Source organism: Anopheles aquasalis, chromosome 2, assembly GCF_943734665.1.
Source record: "Anopheles aquasalis chromosome 2, idAnoAquaMG_Q_19, whole genome shotgun sequence".
Taxonomy (NCBI): domain Eukaryota; kingdom Metazoa; phylum Arthropoda; class Insecta; order Diptera; family Culicidae; genus Anopheles; species Anopheles aquasalis.
Genome location: NC_064877.1, coordinates 42,937,501 through 42,955,000, shown reverse-complemented (window position 1 = coordinate 42,955,000; position 17,500 = coordinate 42,937,501). Strand labels below are relative to the sequence as shown.

The 17,500-nt window shown below is 51.0% G+C and overlaps 4 protein-coding genes across 13 annotated transcripts in view; 2 read left to right on the top strand and 2 right to left on the bottom strand.

Annotated features, from left to right (window-relative positions):
• Positions 1–724, top strand: part of LOC126569816 (lysM and putative peptidoglycan-binding domain-containing protein 2) — a 6,713-nt gene extending 5,989 nt beyond the window's left edge. For 3 of the 4 annotated variants that reach the window (XM_050227192.1, XM_050227190.1, XM_050227194.1), the window contains one exon: positions 1–724. This exon is cut by the window's left edge and continues 2,802 nt beyond it. The gene's annotated coding sequence lies outside the window, so the exon portion shown is untranslated. The other variant, XM_050227193.1, reaches the window with a different exon arrangement.
• LOC126569805 (TRAF3-interacting protein 1) lies at positions 19–4,260 on the bottom strand. Its single transcript, XM_050227165.1, has 5 exons — positions 3,795–4,260; positions 3,523–3,640; positions 1,423–2,927; positions 1,134–1,336; positions 19–1,059 (listed from the first exon to the last, which is right to left on the bottom strand). Exons 1-5 carry the CDS (start codon positions 3,927–3,929, stop codon positions 909–911), a joined length of 2,112 nt encoding a protein of 703 aa, XP_050083122.1. The 5' UTR covers positions 3,930–4,260; the 3' UTR covers positions 19–908.
• An 80-nt stretch (positions 4,261–4,340) lies between these two features.
• Positions 4,341–5,240, bottom strand: LOC126569826 (UPF0547 protein C16orf87 homolog). The gene is made up of 3 exons (XM_050227207.1): positions 4,840–5,240; positions 4,619–4,770; positions 4,341–4,549 (listed from the first exon to the last, which is right to left on the bottom strand). The coding sequence occupies exons 1-3, from the start codon at positions 5,161–5,163 to the stop codon at positions 4,462–4,464; spliced, it is 564 nt and encodes a 187-aa protein (XP_050083164.1). The 5' UTR covers positions 5,164–5,240; the 3' UTR covers positions 4,341–4,461.
• Positions 5,241–5,366: 126 nt separating this feature from the next.
• LOC126569794 (mucin-5AC) overlaps positions 5,367–17,500 on the top strand; it is a 23,205-nt gene continuing 11,071 nt past the window's right edge. For 2 of the 7 annotated variants that reach the window (XR_007607816.1, XM_050227137.1), the window contains exons 1-2: positions 7,695–7,893; positions 13,771–17,500. The exon at positions 13,771–17,500 is cut by the window's right edge and continues 24 nt beyond it. Coding sequence is in view for 6 of the 7 variants with exons in the window: in XM_050227137.1 (XP_050083094.1) it covers positions 15,265–17,500 (2,236 nt within the window). In the remaining variant the exon portion in view is untranslated. Of the gene's footprint in view, positions 5,485–7,694; positions 7,894–7,967; positions 8,159–8,703; positions 8,757–13,770 lie in introns of those variants that run through there. The other 5 variants (XM_050227140.1, XM_050227138.1, XM_050227142.1 and 2 more) reach the window with 5 other exon arrangements.

Genomic DNA, 17,500 nt, shown 5'->3' with positions numbered 1-17,500 from the left:
TTTTACTTAAGAAGAAGCTACTGTTATTGGTTCTTAGAGAAGGTTTATCCGATTTATTAAATGTATCACCGTTAAAAAAAACCTATAGAATCCGTGGAACACGGGCGGTATGAAAAACCGACTGACTCTACTACGATTGAACGAGGAATTAGTTTCCAGATCCAGCTGGACAAGACACACACGGATTTCATTCGGTTTGCGTGAAAAGTTGAGGATTTTCATTAGGAGCAAAACTTTTCTTTGTTTCTCCCCAATAGTCCTTTTACACCGGGGCTGGTTGGAGGAAACACAATAAAAATAACGATGCTCCGCCTAATCTGTCGCCGTTCTACATCGTCCTCACTACCCTAAAACACTAAATGAGCCTTAACCGTGTAAATGTGTATGTATAATAATGGATACTATAATTAAAGGAAAGAATCGTCAAATGAAAAAAAGGGACAGAAGGATAGGCCAGCTCGTATAGAGAAGGCAATCTCGTGGAAAGGTGCGTGTGTCTGTACATACTGTAAAGATGAATAGCAGAATTTCAGTATCGGTGTAATCACCCCAAGCACACGGACCGGATGCGATGAAACGAGCAGGTTTTGGGGGAAAGAAAGAGCGATAATATTATGTTGTAACATAGGACTGAAGAAGAAGAAATGATGCGGGAATTGATGTATTGTGGAACACAGATGGAAATAAACTATCTAAACAATGTTTAACCAAAAAACCCAACCGGAACTGCCTAACAATCCGCCATCATTATCATAATCTCGCGCTTCAAGTGCTCCAGTGTCGATAAGTGATCACTATGTCCTCAGGAAGTTGTCCCCTTTGAAGGTTCGTGTGATTTTCAAAGTACAAAGAGTAGTGTAGTATGAACGGGTCCCGCAAGAAACAGCAGCAAACAGCGATCTCAGGTTCTATAGCTCCGTCATATAGAGCCGCTCAATCTTTTGTTCATTCTGCAAGATGGTGGCCCGTGTCGAGTCGATCATTTCGCGATACTCCTTTATGCTGACCTCGATCTGCGACAGCTGATGCTTCAGCGGTTCAATCGCATTTTCGGTGGCACTGAAGAGCGCAGAAAAGTTAATGATTAACCGAAAAAGATTTCATATCATTGTCCTACAATGGTATTGTGTTACCTTCGCTCCTTGTTCAGCTCTACGATCGAGCGCGAATAGATGTGCTGCCAGTTGGTCAGTTCCCGTTCCATTGAGTCCACGTCTTCCTGGATAAAATCCATCAGCTTCCCAAGTGGGTTCACGGATCGTGTGAGCTTCTGGATTGATTCACGAAGCTGTTCCATTTGCTTCGCCGAAGACTGACGCTGCCCGATGGACCATTCCTGAAATGGAGCGTAGGGTAACAAAAAGCGAGTAAGAAAATCGCTGCACTACACGAAAGGGTTCTTCCCGCTGTTCACTACTTTACCGTTTCCTGGGTCTTGCGCAGGAGTTCACCGTCATGGTTTGCATGGTTGGAGAACTCTTTCTGCGTTTCCAGTATCTGTTGCACCAGGTGGCCCTGATGTTCCTCTTGACCCTGCCCCGGTTGCTGCCCGTGGTGCTGGGTTGCTTCACCTCCATCCACCACCATGCCAACACTTCCGATAGCTCCTGTGCCACCGTACACATCATCGACCGCACTGATGGGATCCTCGATGACGATCAAATTCTCGCCATCATCATCCAGCAGCTCACTATTGAACACCTCCATCTTGACGTTGATGTCGCCCAGTTTTTGCATTTCATTCGGTTGCAGAATCACTTCGACATTCTTTTCCTTCCGCCGTGGGGCCCCTGGTCGTGCCGATGGTGGTCGTACACTTGGTGGCCTCAGGCTGGTTCTCGGTCGCAGTACCGTCTCAACCGATTGCTGTCGGTGCATCGGAGGTTTCCCCGTGACGACACCGCGAGGATGGCTTTCACCTGGAGCTGTTAAAGGATCCGCCGTGGTTACCATGGTTACAGCAGCACTTGCTGCCACCGGTTCTGGCACCGTGGCTGTTTCGATCGTCGGTGGAGTTGGATCACTTCCGGTGCCACTATCCTGCCGGCTCGGCCCTGGAGAGCTCTCGAGCCCGTTGAATTGATTCATCTCCGACAGCGCGTTGTTCTCGCTGGGCGTTAGGCTATTCTGTTTCTTAAGCGACGAACGTCGACTGCTGCTGTTACTTCCGGTACCGTTCTGTTTGCGATGCCGTTCATTTTCTTCCTCCATCGTCAGTGAACCAGCTTCCGCTTCATCCTCCAGCGGAACTGCAACCGGTTCAGTCAATTCCTTGTACGAATCGCGACGTTTCCTTCGCTCATTTGAATGTTTGCCGTTCGTTAATGGTTCGCTACCGTTCACTGTAGTGTTGGGCACCACATCGTGACCTGTGCCCCGATCGTTGACGGTTGGTGTCTGCGGTGGAGCAGGCTGCAGCTGCTCTTCCGGTATCGAAGGTATCCGTTTAAGGGAGCGCTCCTTATCCTTCCCCTTGGCCGGTTTGTCCAGCTTCCTTTTCGAATCGTTCGATACTTTGACGGCACCATTTTGCACTTTACTCTTCCCCTTTCCATCGCTGCTCTTTGCGTCCACCGCTACCGCTGATATCCCATTTCTGGCTGGTTCCTTCTCTTTGGGTTTAGAGTTTCGATCTTTTCGTTTATCGACCCCTGCTGGTTCTTTGTCCTTCGATCGATCCTTAGCTGGTTCTTTTCGTGTTTGCTGCCCTTCCGGTGCGACAGTCGCATTAGCTACCACAGTGTTGTTAGATGCTGGACCGGATACGTCCCCAGATGCGGCTAGATACTGTCGCACGATGTTAGCACTGGTGAGCTTCTGCTCCAGAGCATATCCGAGCGCCTGCAGGAGCTCGTTCGTACGCTCTACCTCCAGCCCGGCAACCACCTTCGAGGGACGAACCTTTAGATCACGATCGGTAAGCAACTCTGCATAGGAAAAAAACGGATAAATGCGATTAAACGGCTTCATTAGTCGTTCATCGTCATCCATGCTCTCTTTATGCGTGTACGCTAATTTGAATTTCGTTGCAGTTAGTAGACAAATGGAGTTGAATAAAACATTACGACACGTGGGAAAGTGTGACGGAAACAGGAAAATCGATACTGGATACGTCGCCATGCGTTGAGTGACCACCACACCACATGGGTCCACTCGATGTGCTGGTCATCTGGTTCGAGGTGCCTACAAGGTCAACGAAACGAAAAGCGAAACCTGAACCGATCCCTATCAGCAGCACCGTTGCCGTTGTTGCTGGATTCAATGGCACCACAGAAACCGGCATTACCCGGTACGAGCTGTGTTTTCTCATCGAGCACGGTGGTTTGCTAATAACGGAGCACCCTACGCTGCACCCAACAGCGTCTCTAACAGCAACCCGTGCCATGTCGATTGATGCCAAATAAACAACATTTTTGAGTTTCGTTTCCCTTCCCCGACCAAACACCAGCAGCCCCGTTTGAACCCCGCTCCAGACCACTCTGCGTCGGGCGGCGTGGGTTCTGAGCGCGCTTAAATACTTACTAACGACGTCAATAAGCTTCTGCAGAAACGCCATTTTCGAATCGCGATCCTTGATGTTGTCCGAATTCAGTTCATCAGCCGTGTACAGGCCTTCCAGCAGGCCATGCTCGCGTACGATCTGCGATTCCCGGATAGCATTCGAGAGGAATAAATTATGAGCTGCAGAGTGTGCACAAAATGCCGTCGCATTTAACCAGGTGACGGCGTTATCGATTGATAACGGACGGTGGGGGGTAGCATGGTGCATGGGAGCAAGCAAGAATGTGCCGTACCGCGTGAACTACGTCGTGAAGAAACCGAAATGGTGGTTTACGAAGAAGCTTCTCGGTTAGTGCGGGTCGTTTCACGAATTTTCCCAGTGCACTCTGTGTCCGTTTCAGAACGGCCCCATCCACCTCGGAACCCATTTCCGGATAGACGGACGGAAAAGCGTTCCTCGCGAAGGGTTGCTTGCACCACACACAACAGGCTCGCAGCAGTAACGCAGGGCAATTCCGACCACTATAAAGACCTTACATTTAAAAACCGCACTACCGTTTAAACGCACCACCGTCACTCGCCACTACTAGCGATGCTATAAAACTGACCCACTTTCGCGCAAAGGACTACAGGCCGCCCCGGGGGAAGGCTTTCAGTCGAACCTGGCGCTCTCCGGAGTGAGATATTGAATAAAGTGCTCCGTTTCGAGAGCGAAAGGTGCTGTTTGTGAAACAGCGAAAATGGGACCTGCTGCGATGTTGTATCCTTTCCGTTGCCAAGGTAACCGCTGACGTACGCTGCTCTGTGCCTACTGAGTGGAACAACTGGCAGAACAGGAATACGATGCGAGAGTGATTCCTCGGACAGTCAGCTGTACGATGTTTATTTGCCTGCGGTATCTTATCCTATTGGTATGATTTCTAAACTGTACATATTACGGTTAATGCTAGGGCACCTGGCCTACGGTTGGGTCCACACGACGGAACCAATTTTTCGATTAATTTCTGAGAGTATAATAGCGGCCACTTCCTGTTTGTCCAAGGGCAACCTGCAATCGAAAGGGAAAACAACACTAGAAACTCACTAGTTCATGGTGCATTACTATGGTGAGTCTTACTTGGCCGCCAGATCTCCTCCGCCGTCGATTTCTTCCTTCTTTGCACGTCGATTAGCATGCCGAGAAGCACGGGCCACCTGCGTCTCTTTAGCCGTGATGAGCTGCGTCTGCTTCGGTTCTTTGCCTTTGAACAGAGATGCTTTGGACGATTTCTGTGGATTAAAACGTACATTATTGGGGTGGTTTTCTCAAAACGGTTTGGAAACTAATCCCCAACAGACCTTGGTTTTTTTCTTTTTCTTCTCGTACTGCAGGGAATCGTAGTAGTTGGGTTTCTCGCGCCGTACTCGGCTCGTCCGGCGGCGCTGCACCTGCCCGGATGCTGACCCTTTCCGGCTATCGCTGGACGATGAGGCAGCAGCGGCGGCGGCCGCGGCCGCTTGAGCTGCTTTTCGCTTCGAGCTGGTTTTCGTTCTCGACGGGGGCTCGTAAGCGCTCGATGATTTCATGCTGAACATATGGCCACAGGAACATTTCTTCGATGCAATCGCCACCTGCACTTCACACTCGGGACAGTTTTTGGTAATCATTCTGGTTTTTACCATGATCTACTGACCACAACCGAGGAAAAGAGGAAAGTTTTCCCGTTTTCTGTCTCGGTACCGCTGCACCACCGAACGGAAAAAAAACAAATCACCGATACAGGACCCAGGGAAACGTAAACAGCGCCCCGAGTGTGTGCGTGAGAGCGAGCGAAAACGTCAAACGGCCGCCTTGGCCCGATAACTCGCTCGCTTATATGGCCAACGCGGAGAAAAAAGAAAAACGGGAAGACAGTGAAAAATGGATGTGACAGGAAAAGGCAGCAACCAGCAGCAGCAACAGAAATAGTTAGTTTTTAGTGTAGATAGACGACCAGTTGGAAGGTAAAGTAGTGCGCTCGTCCCCTCGGTCGATAGATTATTCGCCACAGAGCACGGTGCGCGGTGGCCAAACGCGAGCGAGCATTTCCCGATACGTTTTTTTTTGCGTGTGCTACGCGGAGTGGAAAAGCAATCGCAGAAGTATACTGTGTGCGGGGTCGCCTGCTGTGCGTGAAGAAAAAAAAAACGGTGTGCGGTAGTGGCCAGAACGAAACTCCCGCCTTTCCCGGGAATTTTGCGTTATTTCTGGGCCAATCGGTGTCTAGTGTATGGCGGCCTCCCCCCCCCCCCCCCTCCTTCTCCTCATATTGCGGATGGTTCCTTATTTTCTGGAGGAAAGTGGTCAACTGCGTGAGCGAACAGCCGACGGTACATTACGAAATGTGTGCCGAGCTGCGCCGTGCCGCGCCATGGGGAACCTGTCTGTCGAAGGGGTGGTAAGGCGGCGGGAAGTGGCCGAAAAAGTGCCCGAAGGCATATTACTTTCTTTCTCTGCTCTCCGCGACCACTTTCATGACCCGCAAAAGGGAAGGGAAGACTGCCGAAGCCTGGGGGCGAAGGTTTCTCCCAGACGACGACGACGACCCCCTGTCTGTGTCTCGAAGGCACATTTGCACTTCGCCAACACCCGGGCCTCACTACCACCCCGTCGTTTAGCCGGCGGCCAGGAGGAAGTGCGTGAGTGACGATGACGACGAGGAGCCAGCTCCGGTGGTTGGTCCGGACCGTTTGTATACGTGTGCGTATGGTGGCCATGTCGCGATGGTTTATGGAGGCGAGAGTACTCTTCTTGGTCTCATCATCGGAGCAACACACGCACTCTGCACGCAACAGGCCAACGCGCAACCCCTTTCGCACCTGGGTCGCACCATTGTGTTCGCGGGCGACTAACACAGCGGGTGTCGCGCGTGTGCCACAAGATTGTATTCAAGAAATTGCAAAGCAACGAACCGGAGTTAAGGCACCGCTACTCCGAAGGACGTCCGGGTGGCCGTCAACCGATGATGATGACGACGACGACAACGATCGTGCGAGAAAGATCTTTGTGTAGTAACATATCCACATTAAACGGGGGGGGAGGCCCAATGCTGCACGGACTCGGATTAGAATGTGAAACGATGTGAGAGGTAGCCCAGCGGTAGCGCTCTACCGGATTGCGGATTGCGCCCGATAACCTGTTTTGCAGCAGCAGCAGCAGCAGCTGATCGGCAAGCGGAGCGTGCCAGGATTTGTAAGGGGTGGCATTTTCGATACGACTCCCGCTGGCGAACTTTCTAATAGCAGCCTGCCATTATCTGTTGCGGATTGCGTCCGCGTGCGCTCTCGCACTGTTTGTTGTGTGTTTAATCGCACCAATCACACAAAATTATCACCTTCAAGTTGCGCTATAGATCGAGTAATGCACCTGTATTTAGAAAAAAGAAATTGGAGAGAGCTGATGCAAACAGAACAGCAAAGGCAATGGGTGCAACGAGAGTGCCAGTAAAAGCCACGATAAATAGCTCAAATTAAAAGTTGCTGTGATCAGCAGCAGGCGGTGACGGGTGGAGCCAACGCAAGAACGACGTAGTAGGCAGGCGTAGGTAGAATCCGATGTCAATATGCCCTGGCAACCCAATGCTCAGTATGCTCTGCGATGTTTATGCGTCGCCTTTTGGTACGATTCCCTCCCTACCTGAATACCATGTTTGGGTTGCGTTGCTTCATTTGTTTTTCCTTGCCTTTTTAGCTGCACCCTCCCGAGGGCGGTATGGTGGAAAATTCTGTGAACCGGTGTGGGGCACGCCAGTTTCATTCATACGCACCAAGGTCCGCCAGGTTCTCTCTGGTTCCTGCTGTTGCTCGTGCTGCTGGTGGTGGTACAAACAAAACAAAAGCCCCTCTTCTTACCAAACGGAGTCCTGAGAGAAGCAGAAATTAGCCGCCATCACCAACCCCCTTTCGATGCACAACGGATCCGCTGTGCTGAGCAAACCCGCGAGAAAGGCGCATAAATGGAGAGAAACAGGGAGCACGACAGAGAGAGAGAGAGAGCGCGAGAGAGGAAAAAATGTGTACGCTCTTTGCGAAAATGATGGCCATGCATATGGACCCGGGGGGGGGGGGGGGGGGGGGGGGTGACGGCAACGGCGAGACAATTCCCAATCGGACTACTCAGCACCGCCCTCGCGTGCAGCGCGTTGCTGGGTTGGTCACTGCAACCTGCATCCACTGCAGTAGTTGTCAGTAGTGCATTCAGCCGCAGTGTGGTGTGCACACGCGAGTGCGTGGCCCGTTTTTGTTCGCTGTGATATAGTTGTGTGTAGCGCGTGCGTTCCGTTCCCTCTGTGTGCTGTCCCCAGGTTCCGGTTTTTTTTTTTTTGGGAAAGTTCGAAGATTCGTGGCCATCGTCGTCGTCGTGGTAGGCATTAGGTCAGCGGCGAGTGCGATACCGTTTTCAGTCCGGTTCAGTTCAGTTCCTCCTCCTTGACCCCTCAGGGCGCCCCTGTACGGTGCGGCCTCCACCAGGGGAGTGATTGTGATGGCGTCATCGAAAGAAAATTCCATCTTTCACCGCGTTGCCGTCGCCCCGCGTGTCATTTGCAACCTGCTTCGTTTGTCAACCTGCTGCTGGCAGCTCCTCAACAGAACAGAACGGTGCATCAGCCTTCCGTTTCTTCTCAATAGTGTGTTCTAGGTCAGAGAAATCATTGCTGTATGCACACTACCGCGGGGGCTACGTGATGTGTGTGCGAAGTAGGCAATCGGGAGGGTTTTTCTTTTTTGTTTTTTTTTGCTTCGAAAAGCCTACCCTTAGCAACACACACTCTCGAGAGGGATATGACTGGCCATTTTCTGCGCTGGCCAGGGTGTTTTTGGTGGGTGAATGGCAAATCCATCCATTTCCGCCACCGTACAACCGGACTGCTGCGACGACCCCAGTGTGTGCGATGTGCGAAACAAAGTGTGATATAATCATTTGCAATTGCATCTCTCGCTGCTGCTGCTGCTGCTGCTGATGCACCGCACTATGCACAACGAGGATGGCGGTGGCGAGGGTTGGATGCAAAATACTTCGGAGCTCTTCGATTGGTTCGAGCCTTTCTTCTTCTCTCGCTTGTTTCTCTGTTGCTCTCCTGCGCGCTCTTTCTCTCGAAATGTGTCAGTAAAATCTCCCACCGTCGTCTGTTCGCTAACCACTTCGCTCTCTGGCATTTTCCGACCATCGTAGTAGACAAAGTAGTGACCAAAGTGTGTTCAAACTAGGAAGAGAGGCGGAAAAATTGGTGGGCACGGTTAGTGTAGTAGATCCGCCGAAAAAAGCGGGTGATTTGATCCTGGGGGCCTGACGCATAATCTGGTTCTCGATTAGCGGGTTCGACACCACCGGACAAACGTACAGAAGTATTAACAGCGCTGGTTGCACGGTTGATCAGAGGAGACAGAGAGAATGCTGTGTGCTTGTGATGGTACGAGATGGTGTGCGCGGGAGGCTGGTAATGAGCACAGCAAAGCACAGTCTATTACCTTCGGAAACCGTCGCGCTGTTCGTTGTTCAAAACTGGTTCTGGTGAGATATGATTAAGAAGCGAAGGGAACCCGGCTCGGGTGTTGTTGTGCGCGCAATCACTTGGATGGTGTGGCATATTGATCGTGGAGGCCGCACACAACGTGTGACATTTCAGCCACCAACGGGCCAGGCCTACTGCTGCTGCCGCCGCCACCGATCGGCGAAAACCTTTTTCCGATAATCGATCCGGTCCTGAGTTTTGTGGGGCCCGCTTGTGAGGTCACCAGCTTCTAGATTAGACAAAAACAAAATAGAGCACCGCTTGTGTGTCTTGCGTTATCGGCATCCGTCACCCACCCCGTGCACACTGTGGAAAGGGCTGAAGGAAAATTACCAGCAAATCACCTGGTGATGGCGATGAGGAGGAGGAGATCTCTGTCGAGTCGCAACTATTGGTGGCGCACATAACCATGTGTGTGCAGCATGGACAGAAATGCTTCGATGGTGGTGATGGTGGCTCAGGGGTGGCCGAGGCACGTGTCATCGGCGCTCGGCACTAAGATAATGCAAGTAAACTATCGCGGCACACAATCGAACATCGGTCAGCGCGCGCCAATCTACTGCAGGCATCTGGCAGGGGGTTTAATGCCGCTTCGCATGTGTGTGCGAATCCGGCTGTAATCTACTATAGTGGTCTCTGCCGGTGGGCTGGTGTGGGCTGGTCGAGTCGCTTAATTACTGTGACGATGAGCGATGGTGACGGTGTGGAATCAGCTACTCGTCGGTTTCTCAGTCGCGATGTCTGATCCGTCACAGCAGCAGCACCGCGGAGTGAGGGGTTTTTTTTCGTAGATAGCACGTTTCCGATGCGGTCATCGTGTTTGTAAAGTACCGCCCTCATTACTCAGAATCAATTGACAATGTGTCATTTGGACGGCTTTGTTGGTTTCCCTTTTTTTTCTTCTTGCCATTGCCGTCTTCCAAGATGCAACAACGGAGCGCATCTGCAGTTCCCGGGAACACACAGAACATTGGCGGGTTATGGAAGCAGAGCGTGCAGCCGTAGTGAGATATATTGGAACACTTGCCAAGTGGATGACAGGCCACTTCAATCAGCCAGCGCGAAGGAAAAAGGGCTGTTGCCAATTTTGTCGCAAAGAAGAAGGGACCGCCGGGGGCAGTGTTTGGCGTGACTGACCCACACCGTGCATATACCCCTTTTTTTTATGCAACAGCTCAACAGCGTCAACCCGTAGGTGGCGCGAGGAGAGAGGGTGGTTTAAAATGCCTCTTTACCAGTATGCACCTCTAGGGAAGCGTGAGAAACGGCTCAAAAAGCAACAGCGAGAGAGCGCGCGAGTGACGCAGAAAGAGAAAATGGTGCTGGCCCCCCCGGGTGCTGGTGGTGAGCAAAACGATGATGCATTCGATGCGATGGTGCAATGCAAATTAATTGTGCGAAAAAGATAGCACGGCATAGTAGGCAGCTACGGGTAGTGCGAAAGGGAAGTGAACAAAACAAAAACAAAAGTCTACTTCCCTCATCGCCTTCCGCTGGTCTTTTCCTTTTCGAGAGAAGAGGCTCACCTTCTTCTCTGCTCGATGCAAACACCCCACGCGGTGCGTTTACGCTCTACTATACTACGCCGATATCATTCCCGTAGTAGCCGCGCGTGGGGTTTTTGTTTTTTGTTTGTCAAAACCGTTCCGTGGGCCACGTTTGCCACGGCCTACTGCTACGTTTCAGGATTCGCTCGCTTGCACTCTCACTCTCTCTCTCTTGCATTTTCCCTCTGCTGTGTTTATGCGCTATTCCTTCATTCATAGGAGAGCGAGAGTGAGGAGAATGAAAATTTGTTTTGTAAAATTGAGCATAATAATGCAATTACTTTTCAATATTTTTTTTTAAACCAAATTCGACCTCCTACTTGTGTCACATTTCTCTTTCACTCGCCACAGCCCACAGCATGATCAATCACTTGTGTGTAACGCGAGAAGATCGGTGTAAACTGAACTCGATCTTTACTTTAGCCTCTTGGAATGGATCGATGCGAATTTGAAGAACCGATTAGTACTCCGATAGCCCGCATCAGATGTCGCATTTTGATCCAATTTTCGCCAGGGGGATTTTTGTGGTCAACCACAAATCGCCTGCCGAGTGAAACAATCCATCGGCAGCAGATCACAATACGCTCGCGGTGATCGAATTCAGTACTTAGTAAGCAGCCGAGGAGATGAGATCATTGTTTTTGCGACTATGCCCCCAGCCACCCCTTCCGCGATGAAAAGAATAACTAAGATATCGCTTAGAATGTCTTTCTTCGCGGCGAAAAAGGCTTTGTTCCGGCAAGATGAGGTCATTGGTTTTGGGTGCATGACCTCAACAGCGTCGCATAAGAACTCGGCTGGCCGATGGAAGGAATGGCTAAGATATCGCTTAGAATTTCTTTTTTCTCGACGGAAACCCTTTGTTCCCCTTGCTCCATGGTGGATGTATCCCAGTAGCGACTAAAATTAACATTGAATTTAGTGTACGGTAAATTAGTTCGGCCTTGATATACACCCCGAAAGGACACAACCATTAGTGGCATGCAATCACGACGAGCGCAGGGCTTTGCAGCTTTTCCAAACACCGATGACGTCTTCTTCGCGAAGAGCTGGTTCCCTTTCATTGAGCTTAAGATTGTTATCAAAAATACTATTTAAAAAGGTAACCTTAGGAGCATTCTGAGTGCATTATTATGGTTGATTAGATTTCTATCACAATTCTCTCAATGACAAGGAAATTGGTTGCACAATGTAAATGGCCTCGATCAATGTGCAAACGTCCCCAACACCAACACCAATCTAATCCCCGAGCGTGTATGGTAATTTTTGCCAGTAGAACCTTCAGCAATGGGGTAGGGTAGGTGTTCGTAATTCCCCATAACGTGACATCGAAGCAGTTCTTAGAATGCGAACCACCACCAACACCACCCATGTGAGCGTGTGGGTGTGGGTGGGTTTTTCTTGGGGTCATTCTTTGATTAGTGGAGATGGAAAGACCACATACTTCTATGGTGCACTGCCAACTACTCACGCTAATGGACCATAATCTGCGCTTTGTGTACAACCGAGCGCTGTATTAAATGTCTAAACAGCTTGTTTGTAGCGCTTTCCGTCGATCCAAGAGCTTCAGCAGAGAGTGAACAATATTTAATATTACAATTTTCGTCTAAACTATTGCAGCAAGCGTATGAAAAGACCGATACAGCGACGACCGCAGCACCGCCTACTTCTGTGACAATCTCACACAGCAACCATTTCGCGGGTTACTATTCCAATATAAGCAGACCCTAACCGTTTCAGCGTGACTGTGGCATTTTTAGCGACTCCTTCTTTACTAAATTGATGTAGTGAGTCATCTCCTCCGACGAATCATCACGGAGCACGGAAGCAGAAAAGAGGCAGAACAAAGAAGAAAAAGAAGAAGAACGATCGCTGCTACGAAATGGGTGGCGTGTGCGCACTGAACTGACTGAAGAAACCGCTTAGACATTGATGTTTATGGAGCTGCACTTGACATTGCCCAGAACGCCGCGTGACCGACCGTCGACCGACCCCTTCGGGGACTGTCCGGTTTTGTCCGATCACAAAAGGTGGATGATCTCAAGCACACCACACGACAGGCAGGTGGAAGCGACCGACCGACCGACCGACCGATGAAGTCATGGCGATTATTAGACCAACGACCGACGAGCAGGATGCAGCAAAAAGCAAGCGCACATCTGGTTTGCGACAGATGATCGCACCAACCTCTCTAAGCATGGCTTACGCATCCATGTATATGAAACCCCAATTGTAGCGAAATGCAGTGTTTGTAGTGTGACGAAAGAGCAGCGCTTCTTGTGTGCTCCGCTGCGTCACCGTCACAACCGTTCGACTGCCTCACTGACTGAGTGACTGAGCTGAGCTGAGCTGAGCTGAACTGAGCTGAGCCAGGGACGATGGATGGGACAGCGTGCCAAATGAGCTCTCTGTGTCTTGACCTACGAAACTAAGCGTACCAAAACGAAGATCCTTCCACTGCCTTCCCCCCCGCAGTGGCTGCACATCACGCTCAAACGCTCCTCATCGAGTGGTAGCTAGCTGCACGACGGAACGATGCTGCCGCTCGGTGCATCGCTAATGCGGATGCGGGGATGGGTAGCGAGTAGAGTTCAGAAAACAGGTTTCCGACTTCGTTCCCTCCCACGAGGGTCAGCACAAGCTCAAGCTAGGATGAGCGCGCTAGCGCAACCGCACGCGCCCACGGTACACACATTTGACGCGAAATCAGATGTTCATCTCACATCATCACAACGGCTTCCGTTCCGCGTACACTCTTCGCGTGTTCGCGTTTGTAGCGACCCGGTAGCTAACGGGTCAGCTGTGTGGTGCCGCTGTCGTTGGCCGAAGCGCGTGTGGGACGTTTAACGATTTGTTGTTTAGTTGTTTTTGTTCCGCTTGTCGCCCCTGCAAGACACAACTCGCGCGTTGAGTTCAGCGATATTCGTGAGCGACGTAGGTTATCGTTAGCAGAAACAGAGGAAGGCCCAGCTGATTGCCGTTGCCGTTTTATGAACTTGGCCTAGAGATGGTTGTTTTGTCTCTGTCTGTTTCTGCTCTGCTCGATAAAACGGTGATAAAAGCGATGCGTTACGGAATGGTGTCGATCGATAACGATTGCTCGCTGAACTCACTGTTAATACTCTACATACACTGCACAATACACTTTTACTGACCATGGTTTACGTTCTATTTTTACGTATCTGCCTTAGGAACAGAAACAGTTTGCTGGTTGGTGGTACGGGGTCCTCGCGAACAACAACGGACCCGATAACAAACGCATCGTCGTACCTCGTACAGTGCGGAATACGGAGTGAACAGCATAGGAGACAAAAGAAACATGATCAGCAACAGTAACTGGCTTCGCACACTCAGGAAATGAGAATTGAAAACCGTACACGTGGTTGCTGTCGTCATCGAGAGAAAACCGTAACCTACGCCGAAGAAATTCTACTCCCAGGCCCACACACAGCACACAGCAGGCGGGGCTGAGCGACTTAGGAAAAATCAAGAGGAAGGATAAAGTACTTGAGCAACAATGATCGCTGAGCAAAGATCGATTTAGGCGTGCGTGCGTGCGTGCGAGTGCCTGTCAATCAAACAAACAACCGGAAAAAAGGATACACGATCTCCTTTCGATGCACTTCTTCGAGCCCGTGACTGTAAGTGGCGTGCGCGAAGAAGTATACCGCTCAGCGCATGGAAACACCAGTCATGCAACAACGTAAAAGGTGAACGACTGAAGAGACTTATTAGTGGTTGGTACTTAAAACAAAACCTACGGACTTGTGTACGAATGTGATTGTGTACGTGTACGTGTGTGTCTGTGCTACGGCTTTTTGTGTGTTCCCAGCGAAAAGAATGGTATCGCACGACGGCTACAAGAGAGAATAAGGAACAAATATAGATGGTGGCGGAAGCGTTCGTCTTCAACGCGAACGACAGTGAACCTAATCCCTAGATAGCTAACCGGATAAACGAACAAAAAAAAATAGGGAAAAACAAAGCAGACCCCCGGTGGTCGTCGGTTGTGTTGTGTTGTAGTAGTACCGGTGAGGTGCTCACAGGGAACCACGCGAAAAATAAAACGCATAGTAAGCGGCGCAACGGACGCAGAAGGCGGGTAGTGATCAAGGAAAAATCTGAACCGCTCTCCCGTGGACGTTCGCACAGAACAAATGATTGTTGGTGGGGTTATATATATATAACCATTTCTGGTTACTAAAATTAGTTTTGCGCCCCCCAAACCAGACGGGCGTGATACGCGTGAAACGGCTGATCAACGGCGGCTAAAGTAGGCGGCAAGCAGACTGCTGCTGTTCGGAAGCACAGGACGGATAGAAGGTACGGATACTAACGAAGAGAGCGCACCCGGGGGGTCACCGGACCGGCGAAAAACCGCGAAATTGTACCCGATGTCGCTTGTTGTGTTGGAGCTGTACCGAGTGTGAATTATGAAAGCACCGTGTAATACGCACGGAAGTGTAACAAGTGTAAGCGTGTAATCCGGTAACGACTGCCATCTCGGGGTAGTCGGTGACAGTGACGAACCCCATCCACCAGCTATACGCGAGAAGACGCATTGCGACCAATGCTTGTAATTGATTCGTTGCAAACTTTGAAACGAGAAGAAAAAGAGAATACACCAATAGTTAATCCACCGACAACAGATACTTGCCACGGTGGGGTGGAAACGTTGTAGGAAAATGAATATAGATTCAACAAAGGCACCAGAAAAGGAGCAGAACCAGCAGCAGCAGCAGCAGCAACAGCAACAGCAACAGCAACAGGATCAAGAACACGAGCAGCAGCAGCAGCCATCAACCGGACATTCAGATGGGGCACTAGCGTTACTCATCTCACCATCGTCACCGTCATCGACCTCGACCGTTTCACCTACCGTTTCTTCGATTTCGAAAAATAGCAGCACAGACGAAATCGATGAAAATACGGCCGACGTTGAGCAGCAACCGCAGCAACCTCAGTCGCTCAATCCTGTGGCCGAACAGCGAATTACAGTAAACGAGGGGGCATCCGAAACGGAAACGGAACAGCAGCCGGCCTGTAACGATGACGACGAACAACGCCGAAGAAGTAGCGGCATGTGCTACGAGCAGCGCTATCAATGTTTGTCCGAGGTGGATGTACAGGAAACAATCGCTCATGAAACAGCCCGGTCAGTGGAGACCGAAAAGACGCAGGAGATTATCGAGATGGGGCCCGATTGTTTACTGCCAACAGGCACACTGCTGGCTCCGTGCATTCCGGACAGCATCGTAACCACCGAAACGGAAAGCGGGCGAAGGGATCGAGACGGCGAGGTCGGTAAGGAGAATCCGACGGTTGCTAATGCCACTGCTTTGGCATGTGTTCGGGAGAATGTGATGGACGGTGGCAAGGATACTACGGAGAGCCACACAACGGAACAGGAATTCACCACGGAAGCCTTAAAACCTCGACAGTTATCATCAAACTCTTCTTCCACAGCCTCTACACCCTCGGTTGCCGAGACAGCCGTGGGCGCAGTGGTTTCCAGCGATGTGGCGGTGGCAGGTGAACGGTGCTGCGAGGCGAGATGTTTAGCCTCGTCCAACAACAACCTGCCTTTGCTGACCGAAGCCGACTTTACGTTGACACCGAATGTGGCGATCAGTGGCGTTTGTATCAATAATAACGACTGCTACAATAACAACAAGAGGAGTAGCATTGATGCCGGCGAAACAATCACGGAGAAAAAGGCAGCAGGCGACGAATTCGTAACCAGCGCGACCTGTACCAGTAACAACATCGACACCGACGGTGCTGGTGAGTGTGTAATGGTTGCAAGCGTTGGTGAGCAACGGGTAATTCCGGTAGCGGCTTCAGCTACGTTGACGGAAGGCGACCCAGTGTCTACGGCGGGTACTGCAACCGAATCATCAGCTTGTGAGCGGAGTGACACGCAAACCACCGCTACTTGCACCAGTGAGAGCAAACCGTACCATGCCATGCCGATGGTAGTAGCACCGATCGAAATAGTACAAAGCACGCAAACAGCCACGAACACCACCAACAGTAGTACTGCGGCAGAAGGCGAAAGCGTAGAGCTATCCGCAACAAAAGCAGAAGCGCTCACTATGACCGGCACGGACACAGCTATGTTGGCGACTGAGAATATTACCACCACCAGCGCCAGCGACGTGGATGGTTCGGTATCCTTCTCACTGTCGTCGCCGTCGTCGTCACCAGCAGTGCAACCGCTACCTCCCTCTTCTTCGTCCGTAGCAGTGGTGGTGGCCACGGTCGCTACCGCACAGCTAGCGACGTCGGGGCCGTCCTTCGATCTGTCGTCCCCAAGCGCGACGCCAGTCGTGCTGGCAAAATCCCAACAGGAAATCGAAGTAACCCCGGCGGCAAGTGCAATAATGCAAACGGATCCGACCATGGATGAAAATTTAGCTATACGACGGCTACGGCATGAACCACTCGAAGGACCACCCTCCCTTGAGAGCGAAGGACTACTCCCCGTTCCTTCGAATGCAGGAACGCAGCCAACTGTTGCGGTAGGAGCTATGAGTTCGACCTTAACACCCGACAAAGCAACCTCTGTCATCGCGCAGGCGACACATAACGGTAGCAGACCTGATGCATCATCGCATATCTTTACATTAGCCGAAGAGTTGTCTGCGGCGGCAGCGGCAGCGGCGGCGGCGGTAGTGCCACAAGTCATCCCATCAGCACCAGTAGCGACATCGTTGCCACTAGCAGCAACACCGAGCGCCGTAGTAACCCTACCAAAGAGTGCTGCCGGCACAGCCAGCAGTAGCAGCGCACCGTTGATACTGCACAGTAGCCTCAAGAAACCGAACAAACTGGGCGTGATGACTGGTACGCGAGCGGCGAACGACGCTGTGCGAAGGGTATCGTTTCCAAGAGATGCAGAACTCATCACTGGCTACCTGG